This window comes from Caenorhabditis briggsae, assembly GCF_000004555.2.
Source record: "Caenorhabditis briggsae complete genome, chrII, whole genome shotgun sequence".
NCBI classification, from domain to species: Eukaryota; Metazoa; Nematoda; class Chromadorea; order Rhabditida; family Rhabditidae; genus Caenorhabditis; species Caenorhabditis briggsae.
This window is the reverse complement of record NC_013486.2, coordinates 12,177,064-12,198,105: the sequence shown is the minus strand read 5'-3', so window position 1 is coordinate 12,198,105 and position 21,042 is coordinate 12,177,064. Positions and strand designations below refer to the sequence as shown.

The following is a 21,042-nucleotide window of genomic DNA, read 5'->3' as shown; positions in this document are numbered from 1 at the left end:
TCTTGTTTGTCGACGAGACGCGTTTTTTCAGAAATCTTTTTGCATTCATCGAATCGCTGTCCAATTCTTGCTATGCTCTCGTCTAGCGATGAAAATTTAAGCAGAAGAAAGTCGACGTACTCTTGTCGACTCATTTGGTGTCGGGATGCTGGAAAATGTGCAAATATTAGCAAATTTAGGACTTTTCAAAAAATCTCTCTATAGAGAGCGGTTTTCCGAGATTTTACTGATTTTTAGCGGATAAAACACAAAATTATGTTATATTTCATTGAATTTTCGAAGAAAAACTGAAAAAAACTGAGAAAAAATCGAGAAAAAGGGGAAAAATCGCTGAAAATTTTACCTGAAATTCAAAAAAAAAGCGCCAAGAGCAGCTTTCAGTTCGTGGCGAAACCCGTTACATGGTCAGCGGATATGTTCCTTTGAATTACGGTAGGTTGAAAAAGCCAGAAAAAATTAGAAATTGAGGATTTTCATTGAAATTACTGTTTTTCTTAAACTGTGTTCCAGGTTCTTGAAGTCAAGGAATGAGTTTTTGTTCTTGAACCTTCCAAAAAATACATCGGTTAAAAACGCTCGAACGGACGAACCTCACGGACTGTAAAATCTGAAATATTGAAGACCAGAAAATTTGTAACTCATGACTTTCCAACAAATTTCGCAATTTTTTCCTAATTCAGAGTAGCAGAGCCTTCCGCTTATTCGAGTTCAGAGACAATCATCGATTTTCATTGTAATGTGCCCCTGGAGAAATTGTTCAAATGAGCCTCTAGCAAGTGAGACTTTAGCAAATGATCTTCTAGCAAGTGATTATTTCTCCTTTTAAGGGGTACTGTAGATTTCAAAAATATTTTTACAAGCGAAATTTAGTTTGAAAAAACAAAAATGAATGATTTATTCACCAACTACTCGAAAATTGTGTCCAATATGTGTTCGATTCCTCGACCACAGTCCTTCTAGGCCTATAATCCATCGGACGAACGGTTTGAAAACAAGAAAATCGCCTTCGCATAACTTCAGGCATCGAATCCACAAGTTTCGTTTTCCAAGGTGGTATTCGAGCGGCCACTGATGGAATCACCAAAAGCGGATTTCTGAAAAAAAATATATTGTTCAAAAATTCAATTAAAAAAAATTAATTACAAATTCAAAACAATTTCCGACATTTGCAAACAAATTCTGTCACAATAGCTGGGTAATAATTGAGAAGCAACAAGGGAAATTAGGGTAGCAGATACCGAAAATCCTATAATTCCGACAATCGTGATTGTACGAACCATCTGAAAAACAAAAAGGAAAAAATGCTTTTTAACAAAAAAAAATACTTTTAGAGATTTTAAATTTTCTTTGGCCTGAAATCGTTTTCCAAAATGATAGCCATATCTGCGGTGCTGTAATTCCAGTCGGCGGGTGACAGAAGAATTGTAGATGTATAAAAATGCAAAAATGGTGATAGTAGATGATAAAGCTATTGTGAAAGTAATGATAATTTGAAAATACGAATATTTCCATTGAATAGTTTGATAGGACAGAAAAATCGAAATTAGGTGACAAAAAACCAATAATAAGGTTGATATGTAGACTCGTGGGTGTTTTTCGTAGGTTCTAAAAAAATCAAATTTGAAAAAATAAACGAAATTTCATTTAAAAAAAGAGACAAACCTAATAAAAATGCTGGCTATAATTCGTTCTATGACCACACATGGTATGAAAAGAGATAGTGATAAAATGTAATGAGCTCTGATGAATCCACCTATCAGTAAAGGGATGAATAATAGAGAGACTTTGAGATTTCCAGTGGTAGAGTCTGAAAATAACTGAAATTATTTAGAAAATTCTGTAATTTTGAAATTCTGAAATTCAAAAATTTTGAAATTCTGCATTTCTGAATTGCGTTTTTGGATTCCTGGATTCCTGAATTTCTGAATTTTCTGAATTTCTGAATTCCTCATTTTCTGAATTTCTGAAAATTTCAAAATTTCTGAATTTCTGAATTTTTGAATTTCCGAATTTCTGAATTTTCGAACTTCCGATTTTCCGAATTTCTGAATTTCTGAATTTCTGAATTTCTGAATTTCTGAAGTTTTCTTTATGGAAAATTCGGATGAGTTTTTGAATTTTCTAAATTTTCGTATTTTTTTAAACCTTTTTCGGATTTTTTGGAATTTATGATATTCCTAGAATTTTTTCAGAGGCTCAAAAAATCTTTGTTGTCATTTTTGGTTTTAATGGTTCAAAGTCCATTAGATTTATATTCCAACACAACTAGAAACAAAATTGGATGCTGGATCTTTGAGATCCAGAATTTCATATGATATGCGGAAGATTTTGGACCCGTGCACCTCAAAAGTTTGATGTAAATTATCTAATTTCCTATGAAAGATATGAACAAATTATTTTACTGACAAAATGTTACTGATATTATGATAAGCATTTTATCAGTTGACAACTTCTTGATATCATTTACAAGAATCGACATAACTTTGGTTGAAGCCGTACCCCTCTATTAAAATGTCTCCCCCAAACAGTCAACTTTGAGCTCATTTATCTCATTTCCTGTAGAAAATATCAAAAAGTTGTCAACTAATAAAATGCTTATTATAATATCACCAAAATTTTAGCAGTTGACAACTTTTTGATATCTATCACAGAAAACGAGATAACCCCACCTTCCACCACAGTATCCTTGATTGCTATCCATCCCTCTTGATACGGTATAATGAGCAATCTAGCTAGAAAACACTCGAACCATTGGCCCAATAATGAAACACAAATGATTGTCAAATTGAAATGGAAACATCTGATATGGCAAACAACTTTACAGAATTTAAATGTTAGATAAAAAGAAGGAACTAGAGAAATTAGCTCGATTACTCTGAAATCCCTTTTAATTAAATTTGTTTTCAGAATCTCAGAATTTAAAAATCTTAGAATCTTAGAATCTCAGAATTTCAGAATCTCAGAATCTCAGAATCTTAGAATCCTAAAATCTTTTAATTTCAGAATTTCAGACTTCTAGAATTTCAGAATTTGCGAACTTCTGATATTCTGCACTTTTGTATCTCAGAATTTCAGACCTTACCTAATAATCCAATAAAGAATATCCGAGAAATTTTCAAAAATTGGCATTGTAAAAATCGGAAAGTAAACAACAGTAACATTGTGCAAATTTAGTCTCATATTCTAGAAAAATCAGAAAAAAGTGTGAATAGTTTGCCGTCGACAAATCTAATATACAAGGAAACAGGTGGTAAGAGAATACGTAATTAACCTAAAATGAGATTTCTGGGAATTCTGAACTTGGCCAGTTAATGAGATTCTGATATTGTCTTCTATGAATTTCAAGAATTCTTTCAGGTGCAAAAAAGAACGAGTTCAGATCGAACGAATAAAAATAAATAGTTTATTATATAATTTTTTCAAAAAAAAATACATTTTTCTACCAAATTTTTTTCAACTGCTCAAAATGCACGTCAGCCTGAGAAGGACGGTGTTTGTGGTTGTGGTGACTGGAACTGTTTTCAGCATAATCCATTGCATGAGTTCTATGCTTCAGACGTCCTGGAATCAGCCGGAGAAGACGTTTGAACCAGTTGGGTTTGATGAAAAATACAGCTGTGCAGATGAATAATGGGTTGCTGAAAAAAAGAAAATTAAGAAAAAAAAAGAACTGATTTTTTGATTATGAGAAATGTATGTTACTGATGTGTTGGGGGAAGTTTTGGAAGAGGAAATACATTTTTTTCAATTTGGAACTTTTTTTGAACCTCGGTGTTTCAGAGTTTCAGGATTTCAGAATTTCAAAATCTCAATCTCAGAATCTTGGAATCTCAGAATCTCAGAACCTCAGAATATCGGAATCTCGGAATCTCAGAGTCTCATAGTTTCAGAATCTCAGAGTCTCATAGTTTCAGAATCTCAGAATCTCAGAATCTCAGAATCTCAGAATCTCAGAATCTCAGAATCTCAGAATCTCAGAATCTCAGAATCTCAGAATCTCAGAATCTCAGAATCTCAGAATCTCAGAATCTCAGAATCTCGGAATCTCAGAATCTCAGAATCTCGGAATCTCAGAATCTCAGAATCTCAGAATCTCAGAATCTCAGAATCTCAGAATCTCAGAATCTCAGAATCTCAGAATCTCGAAAACTCAGAATCTCAGAATCTCAGAATCTCAGAATCTCAGAATCTCAGAATCTCAGAATCTCAGAATCTCAGAATCTCAGAAATCTTGTACGTTTTTGAAATTTAGGGATTGTTCAATTTTCGAGTTTGGAGATTCTGGAGTGTTTAATTTTTTGGAAATTTAGAATTCTAAAGTGTTAGATTTTTCTAGACTTTCTTGGAGGAGAATTTTTGAATCCCAATTTCAGAATCTGTGGCTTCCAGAATTTCAGGATTTTAGAATCTCAGAATTTCAGAATCAACAAAAACTCACACATGAATAAATTTCTCCAACGCATAAAAAACACAAACTGTATGTGCATAAGATACCAATCCCAGTGTTGCCAATGTGATTGTAATCGAAGCCGTCATAATCATAATTCCAACTTCAACGACAAGAATATGAATCACCTGAAGAAAATTCAGCATGAACAATAATAATTAGCACTTTTCTAAGGCGGCCGGTCGCGGCTGGCCTAAGAAACCAGACTTTCCCAAATTTCTCACCCTAAACGATTGAACATTTTCCATGATTTGAAATTTCACAGATAGACTATAAAAGTTAACATTTTGTTCACATTGTCTTTTGAATTCTTTGGTTTTTTGTTTGATTTGAAGTACTATCTGAAAACAAAATTTTTGGTTGGGTACAGTAATCCAACCAACCATATAAGATGCCAACTGTAACAATGTGGCAGTTGTAGCCAGAAACAAAACTGAAACTCTTCTATAAGTCACTGAAACTGCCCCAATTGTAGCCAATGTCTCCGCCAGAAGGATCAATGAAACGGAGATATAAGACCGCGATTTTTGTTCATAATCTCTGTAATTTTAATTTTAATGTGGTGATGCTCACAGTTCTCGAAGTCTAGACAAAAATACTTGTTATAAATAAGTATAGGCTCCAATATCACCCACCTAACCATCAACGTGGCAAAACATCTCTCAACGGCTACACATGGCAAAGCGAAGCATACTAAAAGCATGTATCTGGCACGTACTCCGGCACCCAAAAGAAATGAAAAATGATTCTCAAAACTTCCAAAATCGATTACGGTATCATCAAAAGTGTACATAATTACAGAATTCTCAGAATCTGTAGAAATCACAGGATATATACCCTCTTGATAAGGGAAGACAAGGATTCGAGAGATGGTTAACTCGAACCAGTGGAGCATGAAAATGGAGTAAAGAGAAATGATATTGGGGTGGAATAGTTGGAAAAGACGCACATGTAGACGGTGTAGGTCTGGAAAATTTGAATTTGAAATTTCAGAGTTATAAGGGCCCCTATCCATTGCGCCAGTTTTTCTTGGTTCCTGTCAAAGATATAACAAGTAGTGAATTTCAAAAGTTTTAATTTTCACATCAAAGTACTGAAATTTCAAAAATTTTTGTGAGCCACGCAAATCTTTTGAATCACCCAAAAGATGGACCGTTAAGTTTTTGGGAGCAACAAATATAACAGAAATATTAACAAATATAACAGAAATATTAACACTTTCTGAATATTTTTCCCAAAATCAAAACTTTTGAAAATCACTACTTGTTATATCAAAAAAGTAGTCAGCTAATAAAATATTTATCATAATATCACCAATATTTTTTTTCAGTTGATCACATTTTGATTCCTCTTACAGGAACCGAAATAATCAATTTTCCTTAAAGTGTATCAAAAACCCCTATACATACACTTTGAGCTTAATTACCGTAAAACCTGTATTCTATTTTTCCGGCCAGTTTTCTATTTTTCCGGCCAGTTTTTTCCAAAGTTTTGAAAAAATTCGAAGAAGTTTCGTTCAAAATTCATGAAAATCTGTCAATTTCATCAAAATTTAGCAAGATTTTTATCAAAAAATAGAGTTTCGACAAATTTCTATTAAATTGTGGAATTCCCGGAATATTTTCCACTGAAAAAGTACGGAAATCGTGTGATTTCAGAACACATTTTGAGGGGGGGGTCCTTCTTTACAGAAGGCCCTTCTATTACGGGGGCCCATTTATTACAGGGGCTCTTCTATTTTTCCCAGTCCCTCTTGGAGGGCCCTTCTATTAGAGGGGCTGGGGACTAAAATAAATGACTCACATTCAACAATCCCGAAAGGAGCATCAGCACAATTTCCAAAAACTGTATCGCTGCAAAAATCCATGCAACAGAAGAATCATTATCGTACGATTTCACATAGAATAATGCCAAAAATCGAATCCCCTCTGACGCATTTCCACTTATTAGCATGTCTGAAAATTGAGTAAATTCAGAATTAATAAGGAACAAAAAGGGAGGCTAATTGAAATAGACAGGTGAAAATTTGTAAGAGGAAAAAATCTGAAAAAAAATCGCTTGTTTGGGAGAAAGAGACATTTAAAATCACCTATAATTATTTGGGAAATCTTAAAACATGTGTTTATGAAATCTAAGAAACCGAATAACATTTTGAAATGGTAAATCAATAAGTATAAAAACTAGAAAATCGTAGTTTATGTGACTAGAAGTGATATGAAAATTCGTTAGAAACAATGTGATGAAAACAAATTAAAAAAAAATTTAAAGCTCATTTTAGAGCTTAGAGCTCGACATCTGAAATTGAAGAACTTCAATCTGCAAATTTGAATTTCTCATAGTTTGAGCTTCAAAACGAGCTCAAACACAACTAACTTTGAATTTGATTTTTTTTTCAAAATTCTGCAAATGGCTCATGTACAATATTCTCGAAACTAATAATGTTTAAGCTCATTTCAAAGCTCTGAAATGTTTGAATTTTGAGTTAAAAATTCAATTTTCCTAAAGTTTAAGCTTCAAAACAAGCCTAAACACGACTAACTTTCTATTTGAAAATTTTCAAAATTTTGCAAAATTGTCATGTTTGGGCTTGAAGCTCGCAATGTCACAAAGCTGAAAACCAAAACTATTTCCAACATGGACACAAACTGTTTTCAGAAAAAACTTTTCCATACATAGCCCTCTGAAAAAAAAAGAAAAAAAATCGATCATTAAAAATACAAAAACTCGTTTTATTCATATTCAGAATTGTATTTCCAATAGAACTAATCCGTCTGAAAATTCTAAAAGCAGTCTAGAATAATATTTTGTATCCAATATTGGGAACATTTCAGATTTTCTAAAGATTTAATGAATAACAAAAGGACGCAAATTTTAATGAGAAAACAAGGAAACTTTGTTTTTCCCAGAAATTTGAAAAAGAACGAAATCTCAAAAATCGTACATCTCTGAAAACAGCTGAAACATGCGATAAGAAGCTGCGCAGTTAGAAAGAAAATTTGAACTTTTGAACATGGAAAAGTGAAATTTGTAAATTTTCGAGCTGGATTCTGAAAATTATGAGTTATTGGCTATAACTAAAAAAATGCCTATTTGCTTTAATAGAAGCCCCCCCCCCCCATACGTGCATTTTGAGCTCAATTATTTTGGTTCCTATGAGAAAAAATCTGTCAACTGATAAAATATAGGTGAAATTATGATACATATTTTTATCAGTTGAAAATTTTTCAGTATCTTTTGAAAAAAGTGAGATAACTGAGCTAAAACTGACGGGATAGTTTGGTTTCTATTAGAGCAAATTTGGTAGTTCCAAGAATATAATTTTTTGGAGTTTCAGCTCTAAATATATGTATTCTGAAAATATCAAGTAGCGCGTCATGAAACAATTTCGTGAAATCTAATCAAATTCAGATCAATCGGTGCAAAATTACTACTCTTTTGTAAAGTTAACTTCAAAAACATCTATTTCCTGTAATTCGGGTAAAAAATTCAAATTCAAAAGTGCTTCAAAACTCGAAATTTTAAGTGTCTAAAATTCAATATTCCTAATTTTTTTGCCAAAAAATTAAAAAAAAACAAGTCCTATTCTGGATAATAAACTGAGTTATAACGCCTTTACGTAACAGATGCTTTTTCATGAATGGGGATAAAACCAGAAAACACAATTTTCAAATGGGTGATTGAGAAGATTGATTTCAGCTGCGTGGAAAGTGGTCAGTATGAAAAACAAAAAGATAAATCTCTAAAAATTTGTCAAGCAATAATATTTTTTCTTCAAAAATAGAGGTCACACAGACGAGGGTTCTCTTGGCAATAAATGGATTGAGAATTCGAAATTTAACACTTTTAAAGAACATGCTCACCAAACCATCAACTTTGTTGTTTGTTCCGTTTCTCTAGAAAAACTGTAGCTCGAGATATGGTAATTTTATTGGATCCGACTAACTACAGTAATCATTTACGAATCTAGTCATGATTATACTCATTTGGAAGCTTGTGACAAGAGAAATAAAATTATATTAATTTCGTATTCCTAGACTTACTGTAACCCGATTTGTGGTGGAACACTCCGGAAACACTCAATGTCTACCAAGCCGTCAACTTCAAGCATCAACTTCAAGTATATCTCGATTCCTGTAAAAGATATAAAAATTTGTCATCTGACAAAACGATTTTGATATGATGATAAACATTTTATCAGCTGACAAATTCTTGATATCTTTCACAGGAACCGAGATAAATGGACCAACAGTCAAAAGTTAGAGGAGCTCTTCTATTACAGGTTTGAGGAAAATTACAAATTTCACATTTTTACCTGTCAAGAAAAGTTTTATTAGATTTGTGAGATACAAAAAAGTTGAAAATCAGGAAGCTGAAATTCTGAATGTTGAATCTGAAGGTTGATGTGGAAGAAGAAAAAAGCAACCAGTAGCCAATTGAATATTCACAGACAAGTTTTCATCAGTGTTTAATATTTCTGTCTACGTTTGATTATGTTTTTAAGTTGTCTATGTTATGAATCAGTGAACAAAACGGTTCAAACCTCTGAAAATATGATTTTTCAGCTGCAAGTTTTCTGTTGTGCTAATTTTAGAAAAGTATGATCTGGTATTTTTTCCGGTTAAATCAGAAACTGTCTTCTCAAAACAATGACACTGAAAACTTTTTATGACGTAAGACAACTTTCCACAAGATCAAAAATTCAAACAATTCTTGTTTCAACAGAGAAGGAAAATTCCTGGTATTGGAAACCGTCAATTATTGTCTCAGTGATTGACATCAATGCCTTTTCGGAACGTTTCAGAGCCCAATACACAAACATTCGAAAGCCTGAATTTTTATAATTAGAAAAATTAAAAATTATAAGAGTTCGTTCCCTTAAACCTCAACATTTCGAGCTCCTAATTTATAAAAAATTCTGCTTATACGAGCTGACTAGACTTCTGGAATTTTGTAAACCCTCAAGAGGAACGCTCCCTGACCGCTTCAACTTTGTCAAAATTTATCTCAGCTCCTGTGAGAAATATCAAAAAGTGGTCCACTATTAAAATGTTCACCATAATATCACAAACAATTTTTTAGTTGACCACTTCTTGTTATCTTCGTCAAGAACTTGTTGTCATTAATTTTTAAAGAGTCTTCCGCCGAAATTTTTATCTCAAAAATATCAAAAAAACGTCTCTCATGTTTTTTAATTTTTACACTCCTCCTCATTCCAGTTTTTTCAGTTGTTTGACCCCCGTAACTAGATTTATTCATACATATACGTCCTCCCTTTTACCTGATCAGACTTCAGAATTTCTCTAACTAAATACTCTTTTCTCAGAATTCAAGAAACCATTTGAGGGCATTCTAGGTGCCTTGAGATCGTAGAAAAATTCCTGGAGAACGCCGAGTTTTCAAAATTTCCAATTTTATATTTTCATCAGAATGAGCTACGATACAAGTTATATGAAAGAATATGTAATTTAACAGAATGCTATGGTTCCAAAAATCTATTTTAGTGCTTAGCAACCCTCCAATACTTGCCATTCCAACTCTGTCTGATTTTCCACTCTGCTACCGCAATTTTATCGTTTTATGCAACTTCTCATTTCCTCCACAAACATATGAAAAAGTCTCCAATTCATATTAATTTCAAATGTTTATTACTTGTCTATTTTTTCATTAGCTATCTCAGGGGAGCAATTTTCTTGGCTAGTACTGTAAGTTTTAAAAATGTAGCCTTCTTTCAACTGATAATAAAATCTATATACAAATTCTAATATTTTCAGGTCCTTTTTGTACCGTGTTTTCATATTAGACGGGTCTAACAACGAAGAACAACTTCTAATGAACTCGATGACGTTCAAAGTAATTCACCTGTCATTTGCCTTGTTTTTAATCATGGACACAACGATTAAAGTGAGACATTGAAATCCTTGAATGATTAGAAAATATATGCTTTTCAGGCTCTCCTAGTTTTCGAACGAACAATTGCAACTGGTAAAGTGGAAACTTATGAGACCGAGAAGTCTAAAAAGTCCTGTTGGATTTACATTGCAATCGTAAGTTTTTGAAAATTATCTGGAACTTTTTTCTGAAATTTTGTTTCCAGATTAATCTGTTTCCAGTATCTGTAGTCTATGCTACATATCCGAATGCAGAATTTTCCCAATCGGCTTGTTTTGCATTATTTGCACCAAGGAATACAGAAATTTGGGTGAATAGAAAACTTGAATTCAAGTTTTGCGATCGAAAATTTTGATTTTCAGATAAATATGTTGTATTTGGCTACTTTCTTATTTGCCCTTCTAAGTTTTATAACGTTGAGATTTTTGATATTATTGAATAACAAGAAATTGAAGTTGTGAGTTTTAGAAAGTTTTAGGATATTTTTTTGAAAAATTGGGAGTAAAAAACTAGATTGAATTGCGCCGAAAGCGCATCAGCTTGCTGGTAATTATATAAAAAACCTAAAAATTCCAAAATTTGATTTAAAGCTGGGAAAATAAACTTTTAATGGGGGTTTTCAGATGCATAGACTTTTTAGGATTCTCAGCTTTTTATTTTTACTTTTTCGAGTTTCAGAGAGCAAACGAATTTTGTGAAACTCTGAAAAAAATCTTGAAAATTTTGAAATCTAGAATTTTGAGGTTCTCAATCTAGATTATAGATATTCAGAATTCTAAAAACCTCAGAATCTTAAAAAAATCCATTAAAAATTTTTTTCAGTCCGAAAAAATCGAAAAAAAATCGTTGACAAAAGATTTCTAAAATCTGAACAATCGAAACGAAAATATGAAATTCGAAAAAAGTGATATCGGAAAAGTTTGAGAATCCAAAACACCTGAGAATATGAAACAACCAAAAATTTATTTTTACCCGATTAAGACTTTCAGAAGCCATCATTTTGATCAAAAATACTCCTGTTTGATCTCTAAATCAGTATTTAAGGGCCGGGAAAATCAGCCGACCGATCTGACTGATTGAATTTGTGCATTTGCGCGTTTACACGACAGAGAGTGTTTGCGTACGCAGTATTTAACGACAAACTGTTGACCGATCGATCAGTTCGGTCAGCTGTCGATTGGGTGGGTGGCGGTCGGTCGGTCGCCGGTCCGTGAATTTCGACCAACCGAAATGGAAGCCTTGATCAAAATAGATCAAACCCTGGCCTCCCCAGTTTCGGGCTACTCAAAGACTCCTTATTTTCAGCCACAACTTCAAACTCAGCACTCGATACCAAATCCGTGAAAATCTAACTTTCACATATCTAATGTCTTCTGTCCTTCTAACTGGCCTAGCCGTCGTTATATTTTATGGATTGGCAATGATCATTTTGAGAACTTCTTAATTTCAAATTTTCTTGGAGAACCGCCCACTTTTCAGTATTGTCAAGATGATAAGCTATGCAAGTTTTGAACCGATTTTCAATTTTAAAAATTGCGATTTCAGCCATTTACCATATCTGCGGTGGCTATTCCAATCTACTCTGGTCATCAATTAAACCAAGCGAACAATGCAAAAATTTACAGTTTAAATGATTCTGTGAATACTTCTCGACTGAAAGCGACAAACGTTTATGAAGACATGTTGAAGAAACAATGGGAATAATTTATTTATTTATTTTTAATTTAAATTCTTTAATCAAAATGAAAGAATCGCTTGTAGCAGATACATTACAGCAGCCGATATGAGACCTGCAAAGTGGTAAATTTCGGAACAAATTTACAAAAAAAAAAACTAATATCACCTGAAACCGGTATGGTCAAAATCCAAGATAAGAAAACGTATTTGACAGTGTGCCATTTCAAAATCGGTCCGGATCGGACTAGACCCAATCCGAAAATTGATCCAACGAGACAATGGGTCATGCTTTGGGGAATGTTGTACGTGTTGGTGGCCAAGGCGCAGATGGCAGCGCCGAATTCCACGGAGAAGCCTCTGTAAGAAAAATAGAATCAGTATTTGATAAAAACGGGTATATCTCTAGACATATGTAAGTATCCTTGAAGCAAGTGGTAGAGACATAATCTTACGTTTGATTCAAAGCTACTGAAATTTTCAATGTGATTCCTCAAGTCTAGGTATTTTAATGATTGTCCAAAGATGAACGGCGGAGTTTCAAGAGAAGAAGCAACTTTGACAAGCGATAACTCAGCTCAAAGTTGATCAAATAATTAGAAACTTGGCTAGTTTTCTGCTGGATTATTTGAATTTTCGCACTCCAAGTTTGAGCCCAGCACAAAGCTTTACTCCAATGTTATGCTAGTACAAACTTTAGTCCGGGTAATTATGCGCCACGCTGTATGGGATTTTGTGTCTTCTTAATGGCGCGTTCAAAGTTGATTTCCAGGAGTAATTTCCTGGAAAAACGCTGTCCAAAGCTGCCATTGTTTTCCAGAGGCCTCCGCTTCGAGACCCGCCGTAAATCGACAGGAATCAACAGGAAGAACACAGTCAAAACGAGTGATACAGTAGTTTACTGTTGCTGTAAATCTGGAAAACAATTGCAGCTTTGGACAGCGTTTTTTCAGGAAATTACTCTTGGAAATCAATTTTGAACGCGGCATAAAGTTATCGCTCTTTCTGCCCAGCGTCATTTAGGCACACGATTCTTCTTGTCCTGACGAACTAGAAAATAATTCAATTCATAATCTTATACCCGGAAAAAAACGTGTCATGATGCAAGCTCATTTTTAGTACTTGATTACTTTGAGTAATTGAACATAATTAAATTGGAAACTTGATCTATACATAGTGGATACATGTAGGTCACGAATTTCCACACATGAGCGCTGTTAAAAAATTTCAGGGATAATATTCTTACCTGAGAAATCAGGGCCTGGCCCGCTGGCCGGGCCGGGCCGGGTCGAAGATTTCCAGGGCCCGGCCCGACCCGGGTCCTCCAAATTTGAAATTTTTTATTTTAGACATTTTTTTCAAATTTCTTGTGAAAAAATCATTTTTTAAGGACACTCTTATTTTGAAAAATTTTTTACTTGACAGAAAAATTGTCCATTTTTTCTATTGACCCCAAAAATTTTTTTGAAGAGACAGGAAATTTTTTTCTGAAAACTCGGGCCCTGAAAAAAACTAGGCCACTGTGATTGATGGCCGAACAAGGTCTCACACACACTTGATGGGTTTTTAGGCCGTCACAGTACATGTCCTAGAAATGGCCTGATATTCACCTAGTGTACTTTCTAAGCCCCTGCAACATGTTGGCCTCACTCTTGCAAGTTGAGTTTTCTAGGTCACCATGGTAAACGACCCAGAAATGTCTTGGAATTCAACTGGTGAGTCTCAGAATCCCCTTTAAAGTCCTTCTAGAACCTACGTCGCTGGATTCATTTTCGCGAAATTCTCTCCAACAGTTCGTATGACTCGAATCCCCAGTGTCCAAATTCCCATCAGAACAGCCAGTGTGGTGAGTAATCCGACGTAGACGGAAATCTGGAAACAAGGACAATTTTTCTTTGTTTTTCTTCTAATCTTCTATGTACCGATATGAAAAATGAAGTAACAGTGAGCCGTCAAGAAATTGGTAAAAGTGATTAGATTTGGAAGAAGTCAGAAATATAATTGGAAGGCGGTGGGAATATAGAGTAAAAATCATAGAAAAGCGTGCGGTCTTGACACAAATAATGTTTTCGGAAAGATTTTGATTTTTTTCAAGCTATATTTAGAATCAATATTGTTGAAAAATTGAATGGTAAGATTTTTCAAATCTTGGGGCCGTATAGATTTTGGATACGGTATTTTCGTCTACCAACGCTGTCAACGTTGAGCAAATTTATCTCAATCTCTGTCAAAGATAGGAAAAAGTTGTCAACTGATAAGTTGTTAATCTTAATATCACTAATATTTTATCAGTTGATAACTTTTCGATATTTCTCACTAGAATCGAGATAATTGAGCTCAAAGTTTTGGTTGGGATTCTATTAGAGGAGATAGGTATCTAAAACTGAGCATTGAAAAATGTCTTATTTAACAAAATATATTACAATCTTGAAAATTGAGGATTTCAAAAATTCAAAAAAAAACTTCGAAGGTTTTTAGAATATAGAAACCGGGAATCTGGGAATCCTAGATCCAAAAAAAATCAGAAATCTCAAAGTTGGTTTAAAAAAAAACTCGAGAGTTTGGGATTTTTCTAGTTACCAAATTTCAAAACACCGTGATACCGTAATCCGTAGTCCTACCGTAATCCCAAAACTAACGTAACCCCAAAACTCACATTTAAGTCTGTATTATCTTCTCGATATCCTTGATTATACATCTGCACCAATTCCCGAATTGGTGCCACACAATTTCTGAAACCAATCAACACTTTTCTCGTTTTTCTAGCTTATTTGTTTCGTCATCAGAAAAAATTTATTTTGATTTGAGAAACCAGAAAATCCAGAAAACAAAATTTTGGTGATGAAGACTTGTTGTTACAATTACAATTACAAGACTTGTTGTGATTTGGGCGAGTAGATTATGTAAGAAATATTTATTTAGTTATGTAAAACCATTTTTTGCCTAGTTATGATCAATATACCGTATTTGTTCGTATTTGCTCCTTATACTGTATCTTGCATCTTGAGTTTAAATATCTCGCTTCCTTTAAGAGATATCGAAAATCTGTCATCTGATAAAATATTGGTGATGCTATACTAAACAATTGATTAGTTGACAATTTTTTTTGATATCTCTTAGTAGAAGCGAGATGAATTAGCTCAACGTGATTAGGCCAAAACGAATACTTCTTGATCTAAAACCCACGTTATATCATTAGCTCCATGAGCAAAACCAGCAAAGCAGGCTGTCAAAATTTGAAGGAAACTGAAAAGTCGTACAGCTTTCTGATCATCGTTTCTCATTGGCGGAAATGCCCAATACACAGCTTTTCGGAGGCACCCAGTTGGCTCAAATGTATACGATAGGGAGCTTGCGATTCGAGGGAGCTCTTCGGTTTTTTCTGAAGAAAACCTGATAATTTCAAAAATTAGTAAATTGAAATTCCTGAATTTGAAGTTCCCCCTTTTTTACTGAAAACCATCGAACAATGTTTCGAATTTCTTGAAATCGATGTCAAAAGTCACATACTCCGGTTTCGTGTGAGGAATAGGTTGGCTTAGTTTTCTCAACATGATTTTTCTAGGCCACCGTAGTTGACGGTTGTCTAACATGCACCTCATGTGTTATATGGCACATTTACCATAATGGCCTAACTTTCGCAACTTCTTGTTTCTAGGCTACCACGGTGAATGGACTAGAAATGGCTTGACATTGCTCTGACGTGATTTCTAGGCTATTTGACATGGTGGCCTAACTTTAGCGATTTGAGTTTTTTAGGCCACCTATCTTTAAGACCTAGAAATGGCCTGATATTCAAGTGATGCGTTTTCTATGCGATTTACGTTTGCATGTTTCCCAACGTTTGCATGTTTAGTTTCCTAGGCCACTATAGTATATGACTAATAACCTGATATAGTGAGTTCTAAGCTTTTTTAAATGATGGTTGAACTTTCACAACAAGATTTTTCTAGGCCACTGTGGTTGATGGTCCAGAAATGGTCTAACATACCCCGTATGTGTTATCTGGGTCATTTTAACATTGTATTCTAACTTTTGCAAGCTGAGTTTTCTAGGTCATTATAGTAAATGGCTTAGAAATAGCCTGATATTCACCTAGTGTGTTTTCTAGGACATTCACTATAGTGCTCTAACTTTTGAAAATTGAGTTTTCTAGGCCATCTATTTTTATGACCATGGTGGCTTAACTTTCACATTTTGAATTTTCTAGGCCACCATAGTGAATGGCCTAAAAAACACACCAGGTGAATATCTACGCATTATTAGGCCATTTACTATGGTGGCCTAGAAAGCTCAATTTGCAAAAAGTTAGGCCGTCATGGTGAATTGCCTAAAAACGTACCAGCTAAATAGTTTTGTTGGCACATTAACCATCATCAGCTTTCGGAGACTAGAAAGCACCTACTGATGAAATTATATTTTTCATCTTTTTTTCTAGTTTAAAGTTTTTACTATTTTTCTTCAAAAATCAGAAGCAATGTTTTCGTTCAAAACATGCTCATTCATTGGAACAGAAGTCTCTTATGATGCAAATGACGAAAGATACTATGACTAATGACATCAAACTTCCATTATCCTCATTTTCATCTGAATAAGTCAAACTCACTTTTCAATCTTCTTTTCATCACTGGTCCCACCACGAAAAGTGCCAAAAATCCAGCCAGAACTGATATTACTAGCGATATAGCTACCGTATACATGAACGGAATCTCGTCGAATCGTAGCACTGGAAAGGTATTTTTTAAATGTGAAATTTTAAAATCTTACCTCTGGATCCATCTTGTAGAAATAGAAAAACATTGGTGAACACCACGATTACATAGATTCCAGGCAGTAGGAATAGCCCAGTGTTTACTGGATTTTTCTGGAAATTTTCTAATTACAGCACCCGTCAATAAGATATACAAAAACGTATTTTTCTAGATCTGTTTTACATTCTAAAAATGTTCAAAATGATAGGAAACTTGACAGCCGAGCTTCAGACTCCTGAAAACAGTCAAAACGGCCAAAAATCAACTGAAAAATACGTTTTTCTAAGTATGTTTTACTGACCGATACTGTATTTTGTAAACCAAACAAACAAACCCACCGCTCTTAATATAATAACATCCAGTAGAAAAAATGTGATAAGTGTGAAAATTGCTGATACCAGAGGAGAAAATACCCATATCAAGAGCATCAATAAAACCCGGCTCCAAATTATCCCCTCCAGCCCACGTAGTACAAATGAGAAACCCATTGTGGCACCCAATAAAGAATGAATCGATGATACCGGCATACTGTAGTAGGTGGCTACCATAAGCCACGTGGCACATCCAACCAGCATTGCAATTTGACCAATCACCAATTCATCCGGGTTGTCTGCATAGGAACTGGTATGAATTATTTTCAATGCTTTGCCATCTCCTGAGAATCCGGATGCCACTGATCCCATCATTTCTACTATGGTAGCTAGAATGAATGCTTGGGTTACTGTAACGGTTCCAGTGCCCACAGAAGTTCCGAATGCGTCAGCCACATCGTTGGCGCCCATTCCAACGCCGAGCATGAAACAGACACCGAATAATAGCGACCATTGTACTACTTCCTGAATATTCAAATGATTACTGTAGTTGGAAAATGAGACAACTTCGGCTCATAGAACGACTTTCATTCTAGTCGGTTCAAAATCGGCGACATCCGACTGACAACTGACCAAACTGACCGAATGAAAGCCTTAGCTCATAGTGGATTACTGTACTTACTAAATTGTAATGAGGAAATGGTTTATAGGCTTCTGGAATCAGCGGTAGTTGTGCAGGAGTCGTGACTTGTACAAATATAGGTGGATTTAAAACCAAATGACTATTAAAGTTCATTCTCTCATACCTGCAATAGGATTACTGTAGTAAAAACATTGGATTACTGTAGTAAAATGATAGGATTACAATAGGACTACTGTAGTAGTTTTTTTTTAAACAAGATAAAAATTATGGGTAATACATATGTAGAGCAGAAAATTAGAAATGCGTAGGCTGTTTTTCGTCTGAAAACAGTTGTTTTAAAAAAACTCCAAAACATGTTTGTCATTAAAAGATGAGCTTACTAAATGACCTTTTTTACTCAGAGCCTGTTTCGAATTTTCAGAATTTACCCTAGTTTTCAGGCGAAAAGATTAGTTTTCCATTTTTCTTGAATATGTTCTACCTAGTATCTCAAAGTACTTGTTTTCCGTCTACTTATGTTAGAAAATGTCGAAAATTTTCTCAAAACATTCATATTCAAAAAAAGTTCGTCAAGAAAAAATGTTCCTTCTTTTTGATAGCAAAACAAATAATGCTCGGGTGAGTTGAGCGCATATGAAAAATTATATTAAAGAAAAAACATTTGATACTTTTTGTATTCAATTTTGCAATTTTCGAACAAAAAATTTTAACTTGTTTAGATTTTAAATTTTTAAGATTCTGAATTTTAAAATTTCGATAGAATTTCGAGATTCTGAGATTCTGAGGTTCTGAGATTCTAAGATGCTGAAGAACCCCGAAATCCCAAAAACAAAAACACCAACAAACTTTCGCATGAAAAATCATGGAAAACAATTTCCAAGTACCCAAAAACCGAACATATAGTGCTCTATATACTCCGTTTCGCTCAAACATTATGTATCACTCTTGAAGACTTCCGTAACTCCTTATTTGCGTGAAATCGAGAGAGTGTGTAGTTTTGAGAGACGCAGATGGGCTACTGTTTTCCGATGAGAACACTGTCTGTTCGGCGTGTAATATGAGTCAGCAAACTTGAGACTTTGATGCACATGGAATTTTGAGTCACTGAGAAATTGTAAACTGAAAAACACAAAGGGTATATAATAGCTAGTACCAAATTAGATTTTGATTGGAAAAATTCATTAGCTTACAAAAAACAACTTACTGTAGATGAGTCAAATGTCTCGAGTAAGTATTTTTTCAAAGTAAATTATCGCATTTTCTATAAGTGATATCAAAAACCTGTCAATTGATAAAATGTCAGTGATATTATGATAAATAATTTATTAGTTGACCGTTTTTCAATATCTTTTAGAAGAACCGAAATAATTAAGCTCAAAGAGCACTATATGGTGACATCAATTTGAGTGTTTTCTGTATCTTTGTTCGTTTGATAGTTACAAAAAATGTTCAACTAATGAAATGCTTAAAATTTAATGGAGATTATTATTGTAGTTGGCAATTTTTCAAAATCTTTCACAGAAACTGAAATAAGCGGGCTCAAAGTGAATCTGCTTTTATAAAATTATATTACCAAGCAGTTCCGCGTTTTCAGTCTCTGCCTCTTGTTTGTTTTTTCTAGAACAAAATTTGAAAATTAATTTATGAAGACGGCTACCAAAAACCTGAAAACAAGTTCTCATTCTTTCTTTTCGTCACTCATTCTCCATGGATTTTTTCGATGATTTTCAGGGTCCAATAAATCGTTCTCCAATGGGTCTCAAAATATATTTAATCACAGATTGTTTCTGTATTTTTATGGGATTGCTCACAATTATTGGCAACTCTGTAATTCTATATTTATTCTTCACAAAACGTCTTGATTCGAGAAGAAATTTGAGGATTATCTTGTACATGGCAGTTACGGATATCCTGTTCGCAGTGATGAGTGAGCCCTGAATGGAATTTTGAAAAATAAGAAACAATACAAAAAATTTCAGTAATGCCCCAAATTTGTTACATGATTTACAACTGGGATACCAATTTTGTCAATTATGATCCATATGTGATTGCAGCGATCGGTTGGCCATTACCGTTGTTTTTAAAAGCTTGCGTTGGTTTGAACGCCGGAGCAGCGACGGAGAGAATTCTTGTAAGCTGAATTTTCGTGCTGTAAACGCTCTCCAGTACCATCAACTTTGAGCTGATTTCCTGTAAAAATTTCCCAACAAATGCCTTAAAGCGTATATTCCAGTATAGGCCCCCGAAACATTCCAATATAGCACCCCTGGCATAAATGTTGGAATACACCCCCACCCACCATCTTTCATAAGGTGGGTGGGGGGTTCAAAAAATGTTTTTCCTGATTTTTTGCCTGAAGATCAAACGTACGCAGCCAAATTACGCATAGAAAAATTTTTGTTATTTATCGATTTTGCACCGGTTTTTTGTTAGTTTTCTTTAGATTTCGGCGTTTTCCTACTTTTTCTCAATTTTTCCTGATTTCTGGTTTATATTACCGTACAAGTAGAAATGTTGAAGATTCGAAATAAAAATAAGCTTAGCACCCTAAATCGGCGTATACCTTGAAAACAAGACCCCTAGAAATTTTTAAGACTTCAAATAAGCCCCCCATCATTTCAATATGACCCCCCTCCCCCGCAATCCGTTCCAATCAGACCCCCCCACGCGGGGTGGTATTCCGAAATTTCCGTTTGGGGCTGCATATTGGTTTGTTGTGGGGGGTTATAATGAAAGATTTCCACGGATTCCAATTTAACCCCCCAAATCAACGGTGGGGGATATTCTGAACTCTAAAATGTCCCCCCCCCCCCCCACCTAATCATCCCATTTTGAGACCCCCACCTTTTTAACCCCACACTTTTCAACGGGGGGGGGGGGGGGGGGGGCGGGGTATAATGGAATTTTCCCGACTTAAAATCTATCAAAAAATTGGTTACTAAAATTTTGAAAATAACTGAACAAATGAAAAATGACTAAATTTGTTTTTTTAAATCTTCTTAAAGGTGGTGTGCGGTGAAAATGTTTATTTTTTATTTTGTGTAGAATTCTATGCAGATTCTTATAAAAATAAAGAAAACATTCAAAAAAAATTCCTTCATCGAGAAAAACGGCATCGAAAAGTCAAAGTTGTATCTGGTGGCCGAGCGAAACAGCAGGGGTTTTTAAGGCCATTTGCAGGAAAAATCGAGCTAAATTTGAATTTTTATTGATTTTCAGTGTTTTTTCAGATTTTCAAAAATTTTTTCAAATGTTTTGTTAATTTTCTCCCAGATATATTTAACAAACTAAAAAGGGGATCCTCTAGAGTCGACCGCAGGCATGCAA

At 34.4% G+C, this 21,042-nt stretch overlaps 4 protein-coding genes across 4 annotated transcripts in view; 2 read left to right on the top strand and 2 right to left on the bottom strand.

Moving 5' to 3' along the window:
- Positions 1–1,322: 1,322 nt before the first annotated feature.
- Positions 1,323–5,387, bottom strand: CBG20970 (the record flags this gene model as incomplete). The annotated part of the gene is made up of 2 exons (XM_002631716.1): positions 1,323–1,605; positions 5,083–5,387. Coding segments are annotated over 2 exons (588 nt in total), but the record flags the coding sequence as incomplete, so codon positions are not given.
- Positions 5,388–9,093: 3,706 nt separating this feature from the next.
- On the top strand, positions 9,094–11,780 carry CBG20969 (the record flags this gene model as incomplete). The annotated part of the gene is made up of 6 exons (XM_045242776.1): positions 9,094–9,185; positions 10,219–10,348; positions 10,396–10,491; positions 10,542–10,646; positions 10,699–10,793; positions 11,642–11,780. 6 exons carry the CDS (start codon positions 9,094–9,096, stop codon positions 11,778–11,780), a joined length of 657 nt encoding a protein of 218 aa, XP_045097186.1.
- A 293-nt stretch (positions 11,781–12,073) lies between these two features.
- Positions 12,074–17,868, bottom strand: CBG20968 (the record flags this gene model as incomplete). The annotated part of the gene is made up of 9 exons (XM_045242775.1): positions 12,074–12,126; positions 12,180–12,370; positions 13,767–13,882; positions 14,667–14,742; positions 15,197–15,392; positions 16,617–16,736; positions 16,778–16,874; positions 17,100–17,597; positions 17,755–17,868. 9 exons carry the CDS (start codon positions 17,866–17,868, stop codon positions 12,074–12,076), a joined length of 1,461 nt encoding a protein of 486 aa, XP_045097185.1.
- A 1,644-nt stretch (positions 17,869–19,512) lies between these two features.
- The window catches only part of CBG20967, a gene marked incomplete at both ends in the record, with an annotated part of 3,973 nt that continues 2,443 nt past the window's right edge, over positions 19,513–21,042 (top strand). Inside the window, 2 exons of the mRNA XM_045242774.1 lie at positions 19,513–19,642; positions 19,695–19,846. Coding sequence (XP_045097184.1) covers positions 19,513–19,642; positions 19,695–19,846 — 282 coding nt within the window. The remainder of the gene's footprint in view (positions 19,643–19,694; positions 19,847–21,042) is intronic.